Source organism: Pseudophryne corroboree, chromosome 3, assembly GCF_028390025.1.
Source record: "Pseudophryne corroboree isolate aPseCor3 chromosome 3, aPseCor3.hap2, whole genome shotgun sequence".
NCBI classification, from domain to species: domain Eukaryota; kingdom Metazoa; phylum Chordata; class Amphibia; order Anura; family Myobatrachidae; genus Pseudophryne; species Pseudophryne corroboree.
In genome coordinates, this window is record NC_086446.1 from 803,264,637 (window position 1) to 803,280,306 (window position 15,670).

Consider the following 15,670-nt stretch of genomic DNA (forward strand, 5'->3'; position numbering starts at 1 on the left):
GTATAATGACCCCTGCCCTTCACTCTATCTTATACTGTATAATGACCCCTGCCCTGCACTCTATCATATACTGTATAATGACCCCTGCCCTGCACTCTATCTTATACTGTATAATGATCACTGCCCTGCACTCTATCATATGCTGTATAATGATCACTGCCCTGTGCTGGGACTTGCAGTACATAGCACTCTGCTGCTCTGTTATCCTGGCCCAGACTGGCCCCCAGGGGTACGGGGACACCCCCGGTGGACTCCACTGCCTGAGGGCTCACCTCCTATAGGGATCAGGTTCCAGACTGTGCACTTGTAGTATACATTATACATATGTTACCTTATACTGCACAGGACTATGGTATATCATCTACAGTGCATTGCTGTTATTATTCTGGTACATTATCATGCATGGAGCAGCAGTATATACTATATATATATTTATCAAGAGGCCCAACCATGCACTATCTATTGGCAAGCCAAGCCTCTATGGTGGCTGGCCACACCCCCTCTGGAGACTAGCCACACCCCTAAGCACAGGCTTCTACCACTGCATTCTCCTGGTGGGCCTTCACACCCCAGTCTGACACTGCCCTTGCCCCAAAGGCTTACCTATCCTGAGCCCTTCATAGCCCCACCGTGAGGCCGCACTCACCTTCATAACCACCAGTCAACGTATTACTAGGCCCAGCCGAGCTCCCCATGGCCCTGTATATGTACACCTTATTTCTTCCCAGTTGTCATGTCTCCCAGGTCCACCTCCGACGCCAGTTCATGAGGCTCCTCGGGGACTGCAACAGATTTTCTCTGAGTTAAAGTGGAAATGAGTATATAGTTTAGTTTTACATATACCCTTAAATTGTTGTCATTTGAAAAAACACACAACTATTTGCCATGTCCTGTCTGCGGGATCAGCACAGTGCCGGCATATTTGCCATGTCCTGGCTGCGGGATCAGCACAGTGCCGGCATATTTGCCATGTCCTGGCTGCGGGATCAGCACAGTGCCGGCATATTTGCCATGTCCTGGCTGCGGGATCAGCACAGTGCCGGCATATTTGCCATGTCCTGGCTGCGGGATCAGCACAGTGCCGGCATATTTGCCATGTCCTGGCTGCGGGATCAGCACAGTGCCGGCGTATTTGCCATGTCCTGGCTGCGGGATCAGCACAGTGCCGGCATATTTGCCATGTCCTGGCTGCGGGATCAGCACAGTGCCGGCGTATTTGCCATGTCCTGGCTGCGGGATCAGCACAGTGCCGGCGTATTTGCCATGTCCTGGCTGCGGGATCAGCACAGTGCCGGCGTATTTGCCATGTCCTGGCTGCGGGATCAGCACAGTGCCGGCCGGAATAGCTGCCTTATTGAAAGAAGTTCCCTCCAACATGATGTTTAGGAACTCAGAAAGGGCCACGTTCTGTCCCAAATGTCTTGTAATAGCGTGGAGTCAGTCCATTGGGGCCACACATGCCCTTACCCACAGCCACCATGGCTTTACACCCGCCCTCTCCCGTTCTCTTTATCCTCAGGATCTGAGGGCAGCTGACACTTTACTCTCTGGGTACTGAGCTGTGCGTGGCTCACTGGGGCCGCTGGGTGTGAGCCACGTACATGACATAATCCACGTTACTCGTTCACTAGAACACTCATAACGATTGGTTTTCTTGTTTTCCCCAGGAATAGATTCTGCGGCAGCGGAACTGTAAGAGAAAAGGTTCTCCAGACCCTTAACTCTTGTTAAAAATGTGAATTTGATTTGTTATTGTTTATTGAATAAAGATCTGTTATGCAAACACTATCTGAGCAGTATTACTCCTATTACATCCTGTGCTACACAAAGGTGCAGTATTACTCCTATTACAGCATGTGCTACACAAAGGTGCAGTATTACTCCTATTACAGCCTGTGCTACACAAAGGTGCAGTGTTACTCCTATTACAGCCTGTGCCACACAAAGGTGCAGTGTTACTCCTATTACATCCTGTGCTACACAAAGGTGCAGTGTTACTCCTATTACAGCCTGTGCCACACAAAGGTGCAGTATTACTCCTATTACATCCTGTGCCACACAAAGGTGCAGTATTACTCCTATTACAGCATGTGCTACACAAAGGTGCAGTGTTACTCCTATTACATCCTCTGCTACACAAAGGTGCAGTGTTACTCCTATTACAGCCTGTGCCACACAAAGGTGCAGTATTACTCCTATTACATCCTGTGCCACACAAAGGTGCAGTATTAGTCCTATTACAGCCTGTGCTACACAAAGGTGCAGTGTTACTCCTATTACATCCTGTGCCACACAAAGGTGCAGTATTACTCCTATTACAGCCTGTGCTACACAAAGGTGCAGTGTTATTCCTAATACATCCTGTGCTACACAAAGGTGCAGTTTTACTCCTATTACAGCCTGTGCTACACAAAGGTGCAGTGTTACTCCTATTACATCCTGTGCTACACAAAGGTGCAGTGTTACTCCTATTACAGCCTGTGCTACACAAAGGTGCAGTGTTATTCCTAATACACCCTGTGCTACACAAAGGTGCAGTATTACTCCTATTACATCCTGTGCTACACAAAGGTGCAGTGTTACTCCTATTACAGCCTGTGCTACACAAAGGTGCAGTGTTACTCCTATTACAGCCTGTGCTACACAAAGGTGCAGTGTTACTCCTATTACAGCCTGTGCTACACAAAGGTGCAGTATTACTCCTATTACAGCCTGTGCTACACAAAGGTGCAGTGTTACTCCTATTACATCCTGTGCTACACAAAGGTGCAGTGTTACTCCTATTACAGCCTGTGCTACACAAAGGTGCAGTGTTATTCCTAATACATCCTGTGCTACACAAAGGTGCAGTATTACTCCTATTACATCCTGTGCTACACAAAGGTGCAGTGTTACTCCTATTACAGCATGTGCTACACAAAGGTGCAGTGTTACTCCTATTACATCCTGTGCTACACAAAGGTGCAGTGTTACTCCTATTACAGCATGTGCTACACAAAGGTGCAGTGTTACTCCTATTACATCCTGTGCTACACAAAGGTGCAGTATTACTCCTATTACATCCTGTGCTACACAAAGGTGCAGTATTACTCCTATTACATCCTGTGCTACACAAAGGTGCAGTGTTACTCCTATTACAGCCTGTGCTACACAAAGGTGCAGTGTTACTCCTATTACAGCCTGTGCTACACAAAGGTGCAGTATTACTCCTATTACAGCCTGTGCTACACAAAGGTGCAGTGTTACTCCTATTACAGCCTGTGCTACACAAAGGTGCAGTGTTACTCCTATTACAGCTTGTGCTACACAAAGGTGCAGTGTTACTCCTATTACAGCCTGTGCTACACAAAGGTGCAATATTACTCCTATTACATCCTGTGCTACACAAAGGTGCAGTGTTACTCCTATTACAGCCTGTGCTACACAAAGGTGCAGTGTTACTCCTATTACAGCATGTGCTACACAAAGGTGCAGTGTTACTCCTATTACATCCTGTGCTACACAAAGGTGCAGTGTTACTCCTATTACAGCATGTGCTACACAAAGGTGCAGTGTTACTCCTATTACATCCTGTGCTACACAAAGGTGCAGTATTACTCCTATTACATCCTGTGCTACACAAAGGTGCAGTATTACTCCTATTACATCCTGTGCTACACAAAGGTGCAGTGTTACTCCTATTACAGCCTGTGCTACACAAAGGTGCAGTGTTACTCCTATTACATCCTGTGCTACACAAAGGTGCAGTATTACTCCTATTACAGCCTGTGCTACACAAAGGTGCAGTGTTACTCCTATTACAGCCTGTGCTACACAAAGGTGCAGTGTTACTCCTATTACAGCTTGTGCTACACAAAGGTGCAGTGTTACTCCTATTACAGCCTGTGCTACACAAAGGTGCAATATTACTCCTATTACATCCTGTGCTACACAAAGGTGCAGTGTTACTCCTATTACAGCCTGTGCTACACAAAGGTGCAGTGTTACTCCTATTACAGCCTGTGCTACACAAAGGTGCAGTGTTACTCCTATTACAGCCTGTGCTACACAAAGGTGCAGTATTACTCCTATTACATCCTGTGCTACACAAAGGTGCAGTATTACTCCTATTACAGCCTGTGCTACACAAAGGTGCAGTATTACTCCTATTACAGCCTGTGCTACACAAAGGTGCAGTATTACTCATATTACAGCCTGTGCTACACATAGGTGCAGTATTACTCAGGTGCAGTGTTACTCCTATTACAGCCTGTGCTACACAAAGGTGCAGTATTACTCCTATTACAGCCTGTGCTACACAAAGGTGCAGTGTTACTCCTATTACAGCCTGTGCTACACAAAGGTGAGTATTACTCCTATTACATCCTATGCTATACAAAGGTGCAGTATTACTCCTATTACAGCCTGTGCTACACAAAGGTGCAGTATTACTCCTATTACATCCTGTGCTACACAAAGGTGCAGTATTACTCCTATTACATCCTATGCTACACAAAGGTGCAGTATTACTCCTATTACATCCTATGCTACACAAAGGTGCAGTATTACTCCTATTACATCCTGTGCTACACAAAGGTGCAGTATTACTCCTATTACATCCTATGCTACACAAAGGTGCAGTATTACTCCTATTACAGCCTGTGCTACACAAAGGTGCAGTGTTACTCCTATTACAGCCTGTGCTACACAAAGGTGCAGTATTACTCCTATTACAGCCTGTGCTACACAAAGGTGCAGTGTTACTCCTATTACAGCCTGTGCTACACAAAGGTGCAGTATTACTCCTATTACAGCCTGTGCTACACAAAGGTGCAGTGTTACTCCTATTGCAGTCTGTGCTACACAAAGGTGCAGTATTACTCCTATTACATCCTATGCTACACAAAGGTGCAGTATTACTCCTATTACAGCCTGTGATACACAAAGGTGCAGTATTACTCCTATTACATCCTGTGCCACACAAAGGTGCAGTATTACTCCTATTACATCCTATGCTACACAAAGGTGCAGTATTACTCCTATTACAGCCTGTGCTACACAAAGGTGCAGTATTACTCCTATTACATCCTGTGCCACACAAAGGTGCAGTATTACTCCTATTACATCCTATGCTACACAAAGGTGCAGTGTTACTCCTATTACAGCCTGTGCTACACAAAGGTGCAATGTTACTCCTATTACAGCCTGTGCTACACATAGGTGCAGTATTACTCCTATTACAGCCTGTGCTACACAAAGGTGCAGTGTTACTCCTATTACAGCCTGTGCTACACAAAGGTGCAGTGTTACTCCTATTACAGCCTGTGCTACACAAAGGTGCAGTGTTACTTCTATTACAGCCTATGCTACACAAAGGTGCAGTATTACTCCTATTACAGCCTGTGCTACACAAAGGTGCAGTGTTACTCCTATTACAGCCTGTGCTACGCAAAGGTGAGTATTACTCCTATTACAGCCTGTGCTACACAAAGGTGCAGTATTACTCCTATTACAGCCTGTGCTACACAAAGGTGCAGTATTACTCCTATTACATCCTATGCTACACAAAGGTGCAGTATTACTCCTATTACATCCTATGCTACACAAAGGTGCAGTATTACTCCTATTACATCCTATGCTACACAAAGGTGCAGTATTACTCCTATTACAGCATGTGCTACACAAAGGTGCAGTATTACTCCTATTACAGCCTGTGCTACACAAAGGTGCAGTATTACTCCTATTACATCCTATGCTACACAAAGGTGCAGTGTTACTCCTATTACATCCTGTGCTACACAAAGGTGCAGTATTACTCCTATTACAGCATGTGATACACAAAGGTGCAGTATTACTCCTATTACAGCCTGTGCTACACAAAGGTGCAGTTTTACTCCTATTACAGCCTGTGCTACACAAAGGTGCAGTATTACTCCTATTACATCCTATGCTACACAAAGGTGCAGTATTACTCCTATTACATCCTGTGCCACACAAAGGTGCAGTATTACTCCTATTACATCCTATGCTACACAAAGGTGCAGTGTTACTCCTATTACAGCCTGTGCTACACACAGGTGCAGTGTTACTTCTATTACAGCCTGTGCTACACAAAGGTGCAGTGTTACTCCTATTACAGCCTGTGCTACACAAAGGTGCAGTATTACTCCTATTACAGCCTGTGCTACACAAAGGTGAGTATTACTCCTATTACATCCTATGCTACACAAAGGTGCAGTATTGCTCCTATTACATCCTATGCTACACAAAGGTGCAGTATTACTCCTATTACAGCATGTGCTACACAAAGGTGCAGTATTACTCCTATTACAGCATGTGCTACACAAAGGTGCAGTATTACTCCTATTACAGCCTGTGCCCTATTACATCCTGTGCCACACAAAGGTGCAGTATTACTCCTATTACATCCTGTGCTACACAAAGGTGCAGTATTACTCCTATTACATCCTGTGCCACACAAAGGTGCAGTATTACTCCTATTACAGCATGTGCTACACAAAGGTGCAGTATTACTCCTATTACAGCCTGTGCTACACAAAGGTGCAGTATTACTCCTATTACAGCCTATGCTACACAAAGGTGCAGTATTACTCCTATTACAGCCTGTGCTACACAAAGGTGCAGTGTTACTCCTATTACAGCCTATGCTACACAAAGGTGCAGTATTACTCCTATTACATCCTATGCTACACAAAGGTGCAGTATTACTCCTATTACATCCTTTGCTACACAAAGGTGCAGTGTTACTCCTATTACAGCCTGTGCTACACAAAGGTGCAGTGTTACTCCTATTACAGCCTGTGCTACACAAAGGTGCAGTGTTACTCCTATTACAGCCTGTGCTACACAAAGGTGCAGTATTACTCCTTTCTCTGACGTCCTAGTGGATGCTGGGGACTCCGTAAGGACCATGGGCAATAGACGGCTCCGCAGGAGACTGGGAACATCTAAAGAAAGATTTAGGACTATCTGGTGTGCACTGGCTCCTCCCCCTATGACCCTCCTCCAAGCCTCAGTTAGATTTCTGTGCCCGGCTGAGCTGGATGCACACTAGGGGCTCTCCTGAGCTCCTAGGAAGAAAGTGTTTGTTAGGTTTTTTATTTTCAGTGAGACCTGCTGGCAACAGGCTCACTGCATCGAGGGACTAAGGGGAGAAGAAGCGAACCTACCTAAGTGGTGGTAGCTTGGGCTTCTTAGGCTACTGGACACCATTAGCTCCAGAGGGATCGAACACAGGACCCGACCTCGTCGTCCGTTCCCGGAGCCGCGCCGCCGTCCCCCTTACAGAGCCAGAAGCAAGAAGGTGGTCCGGAAAATCGGCGGCTGAAGACTTCGGTCTTCTCCAAGGTAGCGCACAGCACTGCAGCTGTGCGCCATTGCTCCTCATGCACACCACACACTTCGGTCACTGATGGGTGCAGGGCGCTGGGGGGGGGGGCGCCCTGAGCAGCAATACTGACACCTTGGCTGGCAAACTGGCACCATATATAGCCCCAGAGGCTATGTAGGTGCTTTTTAACCCCTGCCAGAATCCATAAAAATGCGGGAGAAAGTCCGCGAAAAAGGGGCGGAGCTATCTCCTTCAGCACACTGGCGCCATTTTTCCCTCACAGCTCCGTTGGAGGGAAGCTCCCTGGCTCTCCCCTGCAGTCAATACACTACAGAAAGGGTTAAAAAGAGAGGGGGGGCACAATTTAGGTGCAGTATACAATATATATAGGCAGCTATAAGGGAAAACACTCTTATATGTGATATCCCTGTGATATATAGCGCCCTGGTGTGTGCTGGCATACTCTCCCTCTGTCTCCCCAAAGGGCTTTGTGGGGTCCTGTCCTCTGTCAGAGCATTCCCTGTTTGTGTGCTGTGTGTCGGTACGGCTGTGTCGACATGTATGAGGAGGATAATGATGTGGAGGCGGAGCGAATGCCTTTAAATGTGATGTCACCCCCTGCGGGATCGACACCGGTGTGGTTGGACTTATAGAAGGATTACGTGAAAGTGTCAACTCCTTACACAAAAGGTCGACGACACAGAACAGCCGGCTACTCAGCTTGTGCCTGTTCCAGCGTCTCAAATGTCATGGGGGGCTCTAAAAACGCCCGCTACCTCAGATGGCAGAAACAGATGTCGACACGGATACCGACTCCAGTGTCGACGACGATGAGACTAGTGTACCCTCCAAATAGGTCCACCCGTTACATGATTGAGGCAATGAAAAATGTATTACACATTTATGATAATACCCCAGGTACCACATAAAAGGGTATTATGTTTGGTGAGAGAAAACTACCAGTAGTTTTTCCTGCATCTGAGAAATTAAATGAGGTGTGTGAGGAAGCGTGGTCTTCCCCCGGTAAGAAATTGATAATTTCTAAACGGTAATTGGCAGCGTACCCTTTCCCGCCAGAGGATAGGTCACGTTGGGAAACACCCCATAGGGTAGATACAGCGCTTACACCAGAGGTTCCCAAACTGTGTGCCGTGGCTCCCTGGGGTGCCTCGGACACTTGCAGGGGTGCCCTGGGTTGGTGGTCCAGGACCAATTCAAATTACTCATGGTCAATATAATAGGCAAAACCAGTGCTGGTGGCTGCCAATCATAAATATGTGGTCAAACAGAAGCAAATCTTGTCCCTCACCACACAACTGACCCTAAGGATGACATATAAACGCAATCTACTTAATGTAATATTTCTTTCTAAATTTCTCAATGAGAATTTTTTGGCCTAGGGGTGCCGTGAAAAAAATTCTGATATTCTAGGGCGCCGTGATTCACAAAAGTTTGGAAACCACTGGCTTACACGCTTATCAGAAAAGGTGGCACTACCGTCTCCGGATACGGCCGCCCTGAAGGAACCTGCTGATAAAAAGCAGGGGGTTACCCTAAAAGATATAGTCACACACTCGGGCATTATATTGCGACCAGCCATTGCTTCGGCATGGATGTGCAGTGCTCCCGCTGCGTGGTCAGATTCCCTGTCGGAAAATTACTATGGATAGGGACAATATTTTGCTGACAATAGAGCATATAAAAGACGTGGTCTTATACATGCGTGATGCACAGAGGGATATTTGCCGGCTGGCATAAAAAATAAGCGCTAGGTCCATTGCCGCCAGACGGGGGTTATGGACTCGGCAATGGTCAGGCGATGCCGACTCGAATCGGCACATGGAAGTTTTGCCCTATAAGGGGGTAAAACTGTTGGGGGATGGTCTTTCAGACCTCGTTTCCACAGCTACTGCTGGGAAATCGACTTTTTTGCCACAGGCTACCCCACAACAAAAGAAAGCACCGTATCATCAAGTACAGTCCTTTCGGCCCCAGAAAAGCAAGAGGGCTAGAGGCTCATCCTTTCTGCCGAGAGGCAAAGGTAGAGGAAAAAGCTGCAGCACACAGCTAGTTCCCAAGAGCAGAAGTCCTCCCTGCGTCCGGTAAGTCCACAGCATAACGCTGGGGCTGCTCAGGCGGACCCGGGTACGGTGGGGGCCCGTCTCAGAAATTTCAGCGCCCAGTGTGCTCTCTCACATGGATCCCTGGGTCCTTCAAGTAGTATCTCAGGGGTACAGGCTGGAGTTCGAGACGTTCTTCCCCCTGCCGTTTCCTAAAATCTGCCTTACCGGCACCTCCCTCTGCCATGGAGGCGGTGTTAGTGGCTATTCAACACTATAATCACAACAAGTGATTGTCAAGGTGCCCCTCCTTCAGCAAGGAAGGGGTTACTATTCCACAATGGTTGTGGTACCGAAACAGAACGGTTCGGTGAGACCCATCTTAAAATTAAAATACTTGAACTTTTATATCAGAAGATTCAAGTTCGAGATGAAATCGCTCAGGGCGGTTATTACGAGCCTGGACGAGGGGGATTACAGGGTCTCCCTGGACATCAAGGATGCGTACCTGCATGTCCCCATTTACCCTCCTCACCAGGAGTACCTCAGATGTGTGGTACAGGACTGTCACTATCAGTTCCAGACGCTGCCGTTGGAGTTGTCCACGGCACCGAAGGTCTTTACCAAGGTAATGGCCGAAATGATGATACTCCTTCGCAAGAAGGAAGTTTTTATTATCCCGTACTTGGACGATCTCCTGATAAAGGCGAGGTCCAAAGAACAGTTGGTAGTGGGGGTAGCACTCTCTCGGGAAGTGCTACAACAGCACGACTGGATTCTCAATATTCCAAAGTCACAGCTGGTCCCGACGACACGTCTTCTGTTCCTGGGAATGATTCTGGACACAGACCAGAAAAGAGTGTTTCTTCCAGTGGAAGCACACGAGTCCTGAAAAAAAATGGTAGCTTCGTACGAAGCATAATTCCATTCGGAAGGTTCCACGCAAGGATGTTCCAGTGGGACCTGTGGGACAAATGGTCCGGGTCCCATCTACAGATACAACAGCGGATAACCCTGTCGGCAAGAAACAGGGTGTCGCTGCTGTGGTGGCTGCAGAGGGCTCATCTACTAGAGGGCCGCAGATTCGGAATACAGGACTGGGTCCTGGTGACCACGGAGGCCAGCCTTCGGGGCTGGAGTGCAGTCACACAGGGAAGAAATTTCCAAGGAGATTTCGCTTCACATAATTATTCTGGAGCTAAGGGCCATTTACAATGCCCTAAGCCAAGCAAGGCCCCTGCTTCAGAACCAGCCGGTACTGATCCAATCAGACAACATCACGGCGGTCGCCCATGTAAACAGACAGGGCGGCACAAGAAGCAGGATGGCGATGGCAGAAGCCACAAGGATTCTCCGATGGGCGACCTACACCCGGGAGAATGGGGACTTCTTCCAGAAGTTTTCCAAATGCGGGTAAACCGTTGGGAATGACCACGGGTGGACATGATGGCGTCCCGCCTCAACAAAAAGTTGAAAAGATATTGCGCCAGGTCAAGGGACCCTCAGGCGATTGCTGTGGACGCTCTAGTGACACCGTGGGTGTACCAGTCGGTTTATGTGTTTCCTCCTCTACCTCTCATACCCAGGGTACTGAGAATAATAAGAATGCGAGGAGTGAAAACCATACTCGTGGTTCCGGATTGGCCAAGAAGAGCTTGGTACCCGGAACTTCAAGAGATGCGGGCAGAGGACCTTTGGCCTCTGCCGCTCAGACAAGACCTGCTGCAGCAGGGACCCTGTCTGTTCCAAGACTTACCGCGGCTGCGTTTGACGGCATGGCGGTTGAACACCGGATCCTAAAGGAAAAGGGTATTCCGGAGGAAGTCATCCCTACCCTGATCAAAGCCAGGAAGGATGTCACTCACCGCAAAACATTATTACCGCATTTGGCGGAAATATGTTGCTTGGTGTGAGGCCATGAAGGCCCCGAAGGAGGAATTTCAACTGGGTCGATTCCAACACTTCCTGCAAGCAGGGGTGACGTTGGGCCTCAAATTGGGGTCCATCAAGGTCCAGATTTCGGCTCTGTCGATTTTCTTCCAGAAAGAACTGGCTTCACTGCCTGAAGTTCAGACTTTTGTCAAAGGAGTTCTGCATATTCAGCCTCCTTTTGTGCCCCCAGTGGCACCTTGGGATCTCAATGTGGTTTTGGCATTCCTGAAATCACATTGGTTCGAACCACTTAAGACTGTGGAATTAAAATATCTCACGTGGAAAGTGGTCATAAGATGGATAGGGCAGAATTGAGGACTCGTCCTCAGTTTCTCCCGAAGGTGGTCTCAGCTTTTCACTTGAACCAACCTATTGTGGTGCCTGCGGCTACTAGGGACTTGGAGGATTCCAAGTTGCTGGACGTAGTCAGGGCCCTGAAAATTTATGTTTCCAGGACGGCTGGAGTCAGAAAAACTGACTCGCTGTTTATCTTGTATGCACCCAACAAGCTGGGTGCTCCTGCTTCTAAGCAGTCTATTGCGCGCTGGATTTGTAGCACTATTCAGCTGGCGCATTCTGCGGTAGGATTACCGCAGCCTAAATCAATAAAAGCCCATTCCACAAGGAAGGTGGGCTCATCTTGGGCGGCTGCCCGAGGGGTCTCGGCTTTACAACTTTGCAGAGCAGCTACTTGGTCAGGGGCAAACACGTTTGCTAAATTCTACAAATTTGATTCCCTGGTTGAGGAGGACCTGGAGTTCTCTCATTCGGTGCTGCAGAGTCATCCGCACTCTCCCGCCCGTTTGGGAGCTTTGGTATAATCCCCATGGTCCTTACGGAGTCCCCAGCATCCACTAGGACGTCAGAGAAAATAAGATTTTACTCACCGGTAAATCTATTTCTCGTAGTCCGTAGTGGATGCTGGGCGCCCATCCCAAGTGCGGATTGTCTGCAATACTTGTACATAGTTATTGTTACAAAAATCGGGTTTTGTTGTGAGCCATCTCTTCAGAGGCTCCAATTGTTATCATACTGTTAACCGGGGTTCCTATCACGTGTTATATAGTGTGATTGGTGTGGCTGGTATGAGTCTTACCCGGGATTCAAAATCCTTCCTTATTGTGTCAGCTCTTCCGGGCACAGTTCCTAACTGAGGCTTGGAGGAGGGTCATAGGGGGAGGAGCCAGTGCACACCAGATAGTCCTAAATCTTTCTTTAGATGTGCCCAGTCTCCTGCGGAGTCCCCAGCATCCACTACGGACTACGAGAAATAGATTTACCGGTGAGTAAAATCTTATTATTACAGCCTGTGCTACACAAAGGTGCAGTATTACTCCTATTACATCCTTTGCTACACAAAGGTGCAGTGATGACATCGCTCGCAGGACACAAATAAGTGTAATTTTTAGAAATACTGCCAGACAGAATGTGATTATCATACAAAATGAAAAGAAACAAGGTATTAAGGAGAATGTCTCCAGGTAAAGACCCTTCTACAAATGCGCCGTTATCAGAAAGACTTCGTGTTGTACTTTATGAGCAATTCATTGCTACTGTGTGTATGTCGGTACTACAAGTTTCTAAGGGGCATATTTATCAGTATTATTATTACTAAAATAATGTTTTCACACACGTTTCGCATTATTTTAGCATCCCAGAAATGTACTAATGGGCAATTGGAGGAGGATTCCCAAAATTCTCCTCCAAGCCATTAAATTGTATGTTTTTAGTAAGCAGATTGCATTTCCCATACTTGTAATGAGAAATATGATCTGCTTAACTTGACCAAAATAAAATTGTGAAAAAATACTGGAGGGAGCCCTGCAATAATAAAGCCATGTTAAGATGGCATTATTAGGGCTTCCTCCTGTCTCATCTATTGCACCTCAGCATTCCCTGCCTGCTGGAAGGGAAAGCAAAGCACAGGGTAGGCTTCTGTGATCAGCCATGTGTATCTGATAGATCACAGGCTGTACACTGCACTCAGGAACACAGGATCAGAGGACCGGGGGTCAGGCAGGAGCACAGGATCAGATTACCAGAGGTCACAGAGCAGGAGCACAGGATCAGATGACCAGAGGTCACAGTGCAGGAGCACAGGATCAGATGACCAGGGGTCACAGTGCAGGAGCACAGGATCAGATGACCAGGGGTCACAGAGCTGGAGCACAAAATCAGATGACATGGGGTCACAGAGCAAGAGCACAGGATCAGATGACCGGGGGTCACAGGGCAGGAGCACAGGATCAGATTACCAGAGGTCACAGAGCAGGAGCACAGGATCAGATGACCAGAGGTCACAGTGCAGGAGCACAGGATCAGATGACCAGGTGTTACATAGCAGGAGCACAGGATCAGATGACCAGGGGTCACAGCGCAGGAGTACAGGATCAGATGTCCAGGGGTCACAGCGAAGCAGCACAGGATTAGATGACCAGGGATCACTGAGGAGGAGCACAGGATTAGTTGACCGTGGGTCACAGGGCAGGAGCACAGGATCAGATTACCAGAGGTCACAGAGCAGGAGAACATGATCAGATGACCAGGGGTCATAGTGCAGGAGCACAGGATCAGATGACCAGGGGTCACAGAGCAGGAGCACAGGATCAGATGACCAGGGGTCACAGTGCAGGAGCACAGGATCAGATGACCAGGGGTCACAGAGCAGGAGCACAGGATCAGATGACCAGGGGTCACAGCGCAGCAGCACAGGATCAGATGACCAGGGATCACTGAGGAGGAGCACAGGGTCAGATGACCAGGGGTCACAGACTAGGAGCACAGGATCATATGACCAGGGGTTAAAAGAACAGGAGCACAGGCTCAGATAACATGGGATCACTGAGGAGGCGCACAGGATCAGATGACCAGTGAACACATAGCAGGAGCACAAGATCAGATGACTAGGGGTCACAGAGCAGAAGCACCAGATCAGATGACCAGGGGTCACAGAGCAGGAGCACAGAATCAGTTGACCAGGAGTCACAGAGTAGGAGCACAGGATCAGATGACCAGGGGTCACAGCGCAGGAGCACAGGATCTGATGACCAGGTGTCACAGAGCACGAGCACAGGATCTGATGACCAGGGGTCACAGAGCAGGAGCACAGGATCTGATGACCAGGGGTCACAGCGCAAGAGCACAGGATCAGATGACCAGGGGTCACAGCGCAGGAGCACAGGATCAGATGACAAGGGGTCACAGCGCAGGAGCACAGAATCTGATGACCAGGGGTCACAGAGCAGCACAGGATCTGATGACCAGGGGTCACAGAGCAGGAGTCACAGAGCAGGAGTCACAGAGCAGGAGCACAGGATCAGATGACCAGGGGTCACAGCGCAGGAGCACAGGATCAGATGATCAGGGGTCACAGCGCAGGAGCACAGGATCAGATGACCAGGGGTCACAGTGCAGGAGCACAGGATCTGATGACCAGGTGTCAAAGAGCAGGAGCACAGGATCAGATGACCTGGGGTCACAGCGCAGGAGCACAGGATCTGATGACCAGGGGTCACAGAGCAGGAGCACAGGATCAGATGACCAGGGGTCACAGCGCAAAAGCACAGGATCAGATGACCAGGGGTCACAGCGCAGGAGCACAGGATCTGATGACCAGAGGTCACAGAGCAGGAGCACAGGATCAGATGACCAGGGGTCACAGCGCAGGAGCACAGGATCTGATGACCAGGTGTCACAGAGCAGGAGCACAGGATCAGATGACCAGGGGTCACAGCGCAGGAGCACAGGATCTGATGACCAGGGGTCACAGCGCAAGAGCACAGGATCAGATGACCAGGGGTCACAGCGCAGGAGCACAGGATCAGATGACAAGGGGTCACAGCGCAGGAGCACAGGATCTGATGACCAGGGGTCACAGAGCAGCACAGGATCTGATGACCAGGGGTCACAGAGCAGGAGTCACAGAGCAGGAGCACAGGATCAGATGACCAGGGGTCACAGTGCAGGAGCACAGGATCAGATGAACAGGGGTCACAGCGCAGGAGCACAGGATCAGATGACAAGGGGTCACAGCGCAGGAGCACAGGATCTGATGACCAGGTGTCAAAGAGCAGGAGCACAGGATCTGATGACCAGGGTTCACAGAGCAGGAGCACAGGATCTGATGACCAGGGATCACTGAGGAGGAGCACAGGATCAGATGACCAGGGGTCACAGACTAGGAGCACAGGATCATATGACCAGGGGTTAAAAGAACAGGAGCACAGGCTCAGATAACATGGGGTCACTGAGGAGGCGCACAGGATCAGATGACCAGTGAAAACATAGCAGGAGCACAAGATCAGATGACTAGGGGTCACAGAGCAGAAGCACCAGATCAGATGACCAG

The 15,670-nt window shown here is 48.6% G+C and overlaps 1 protein-coding gene across 1 annotated transcript in view; it reads left to right on the plus strand.

The window, feature by feature from the left end:
* LOC135057447 (pancreatic triacylglycerol lipase-like) overlaps window positions 1-1,731 on the plus strand; it is a 35,491-nt gene extending 33,760 nt beyond the window's left edge. The window contains exon 12 of the mRNA XM_063963339.1: window positions 1,668-1,731. Within this exon, the coding sequence (XP_063819409.1) occupies window positions 1,668-1,731 (64 nt within the window). The remainder of the gene's footprint in view (window positions 1-1,667) is intronic.
* Window positions 1,732-15,670: the final 13,939 nt, after the last annotated feature.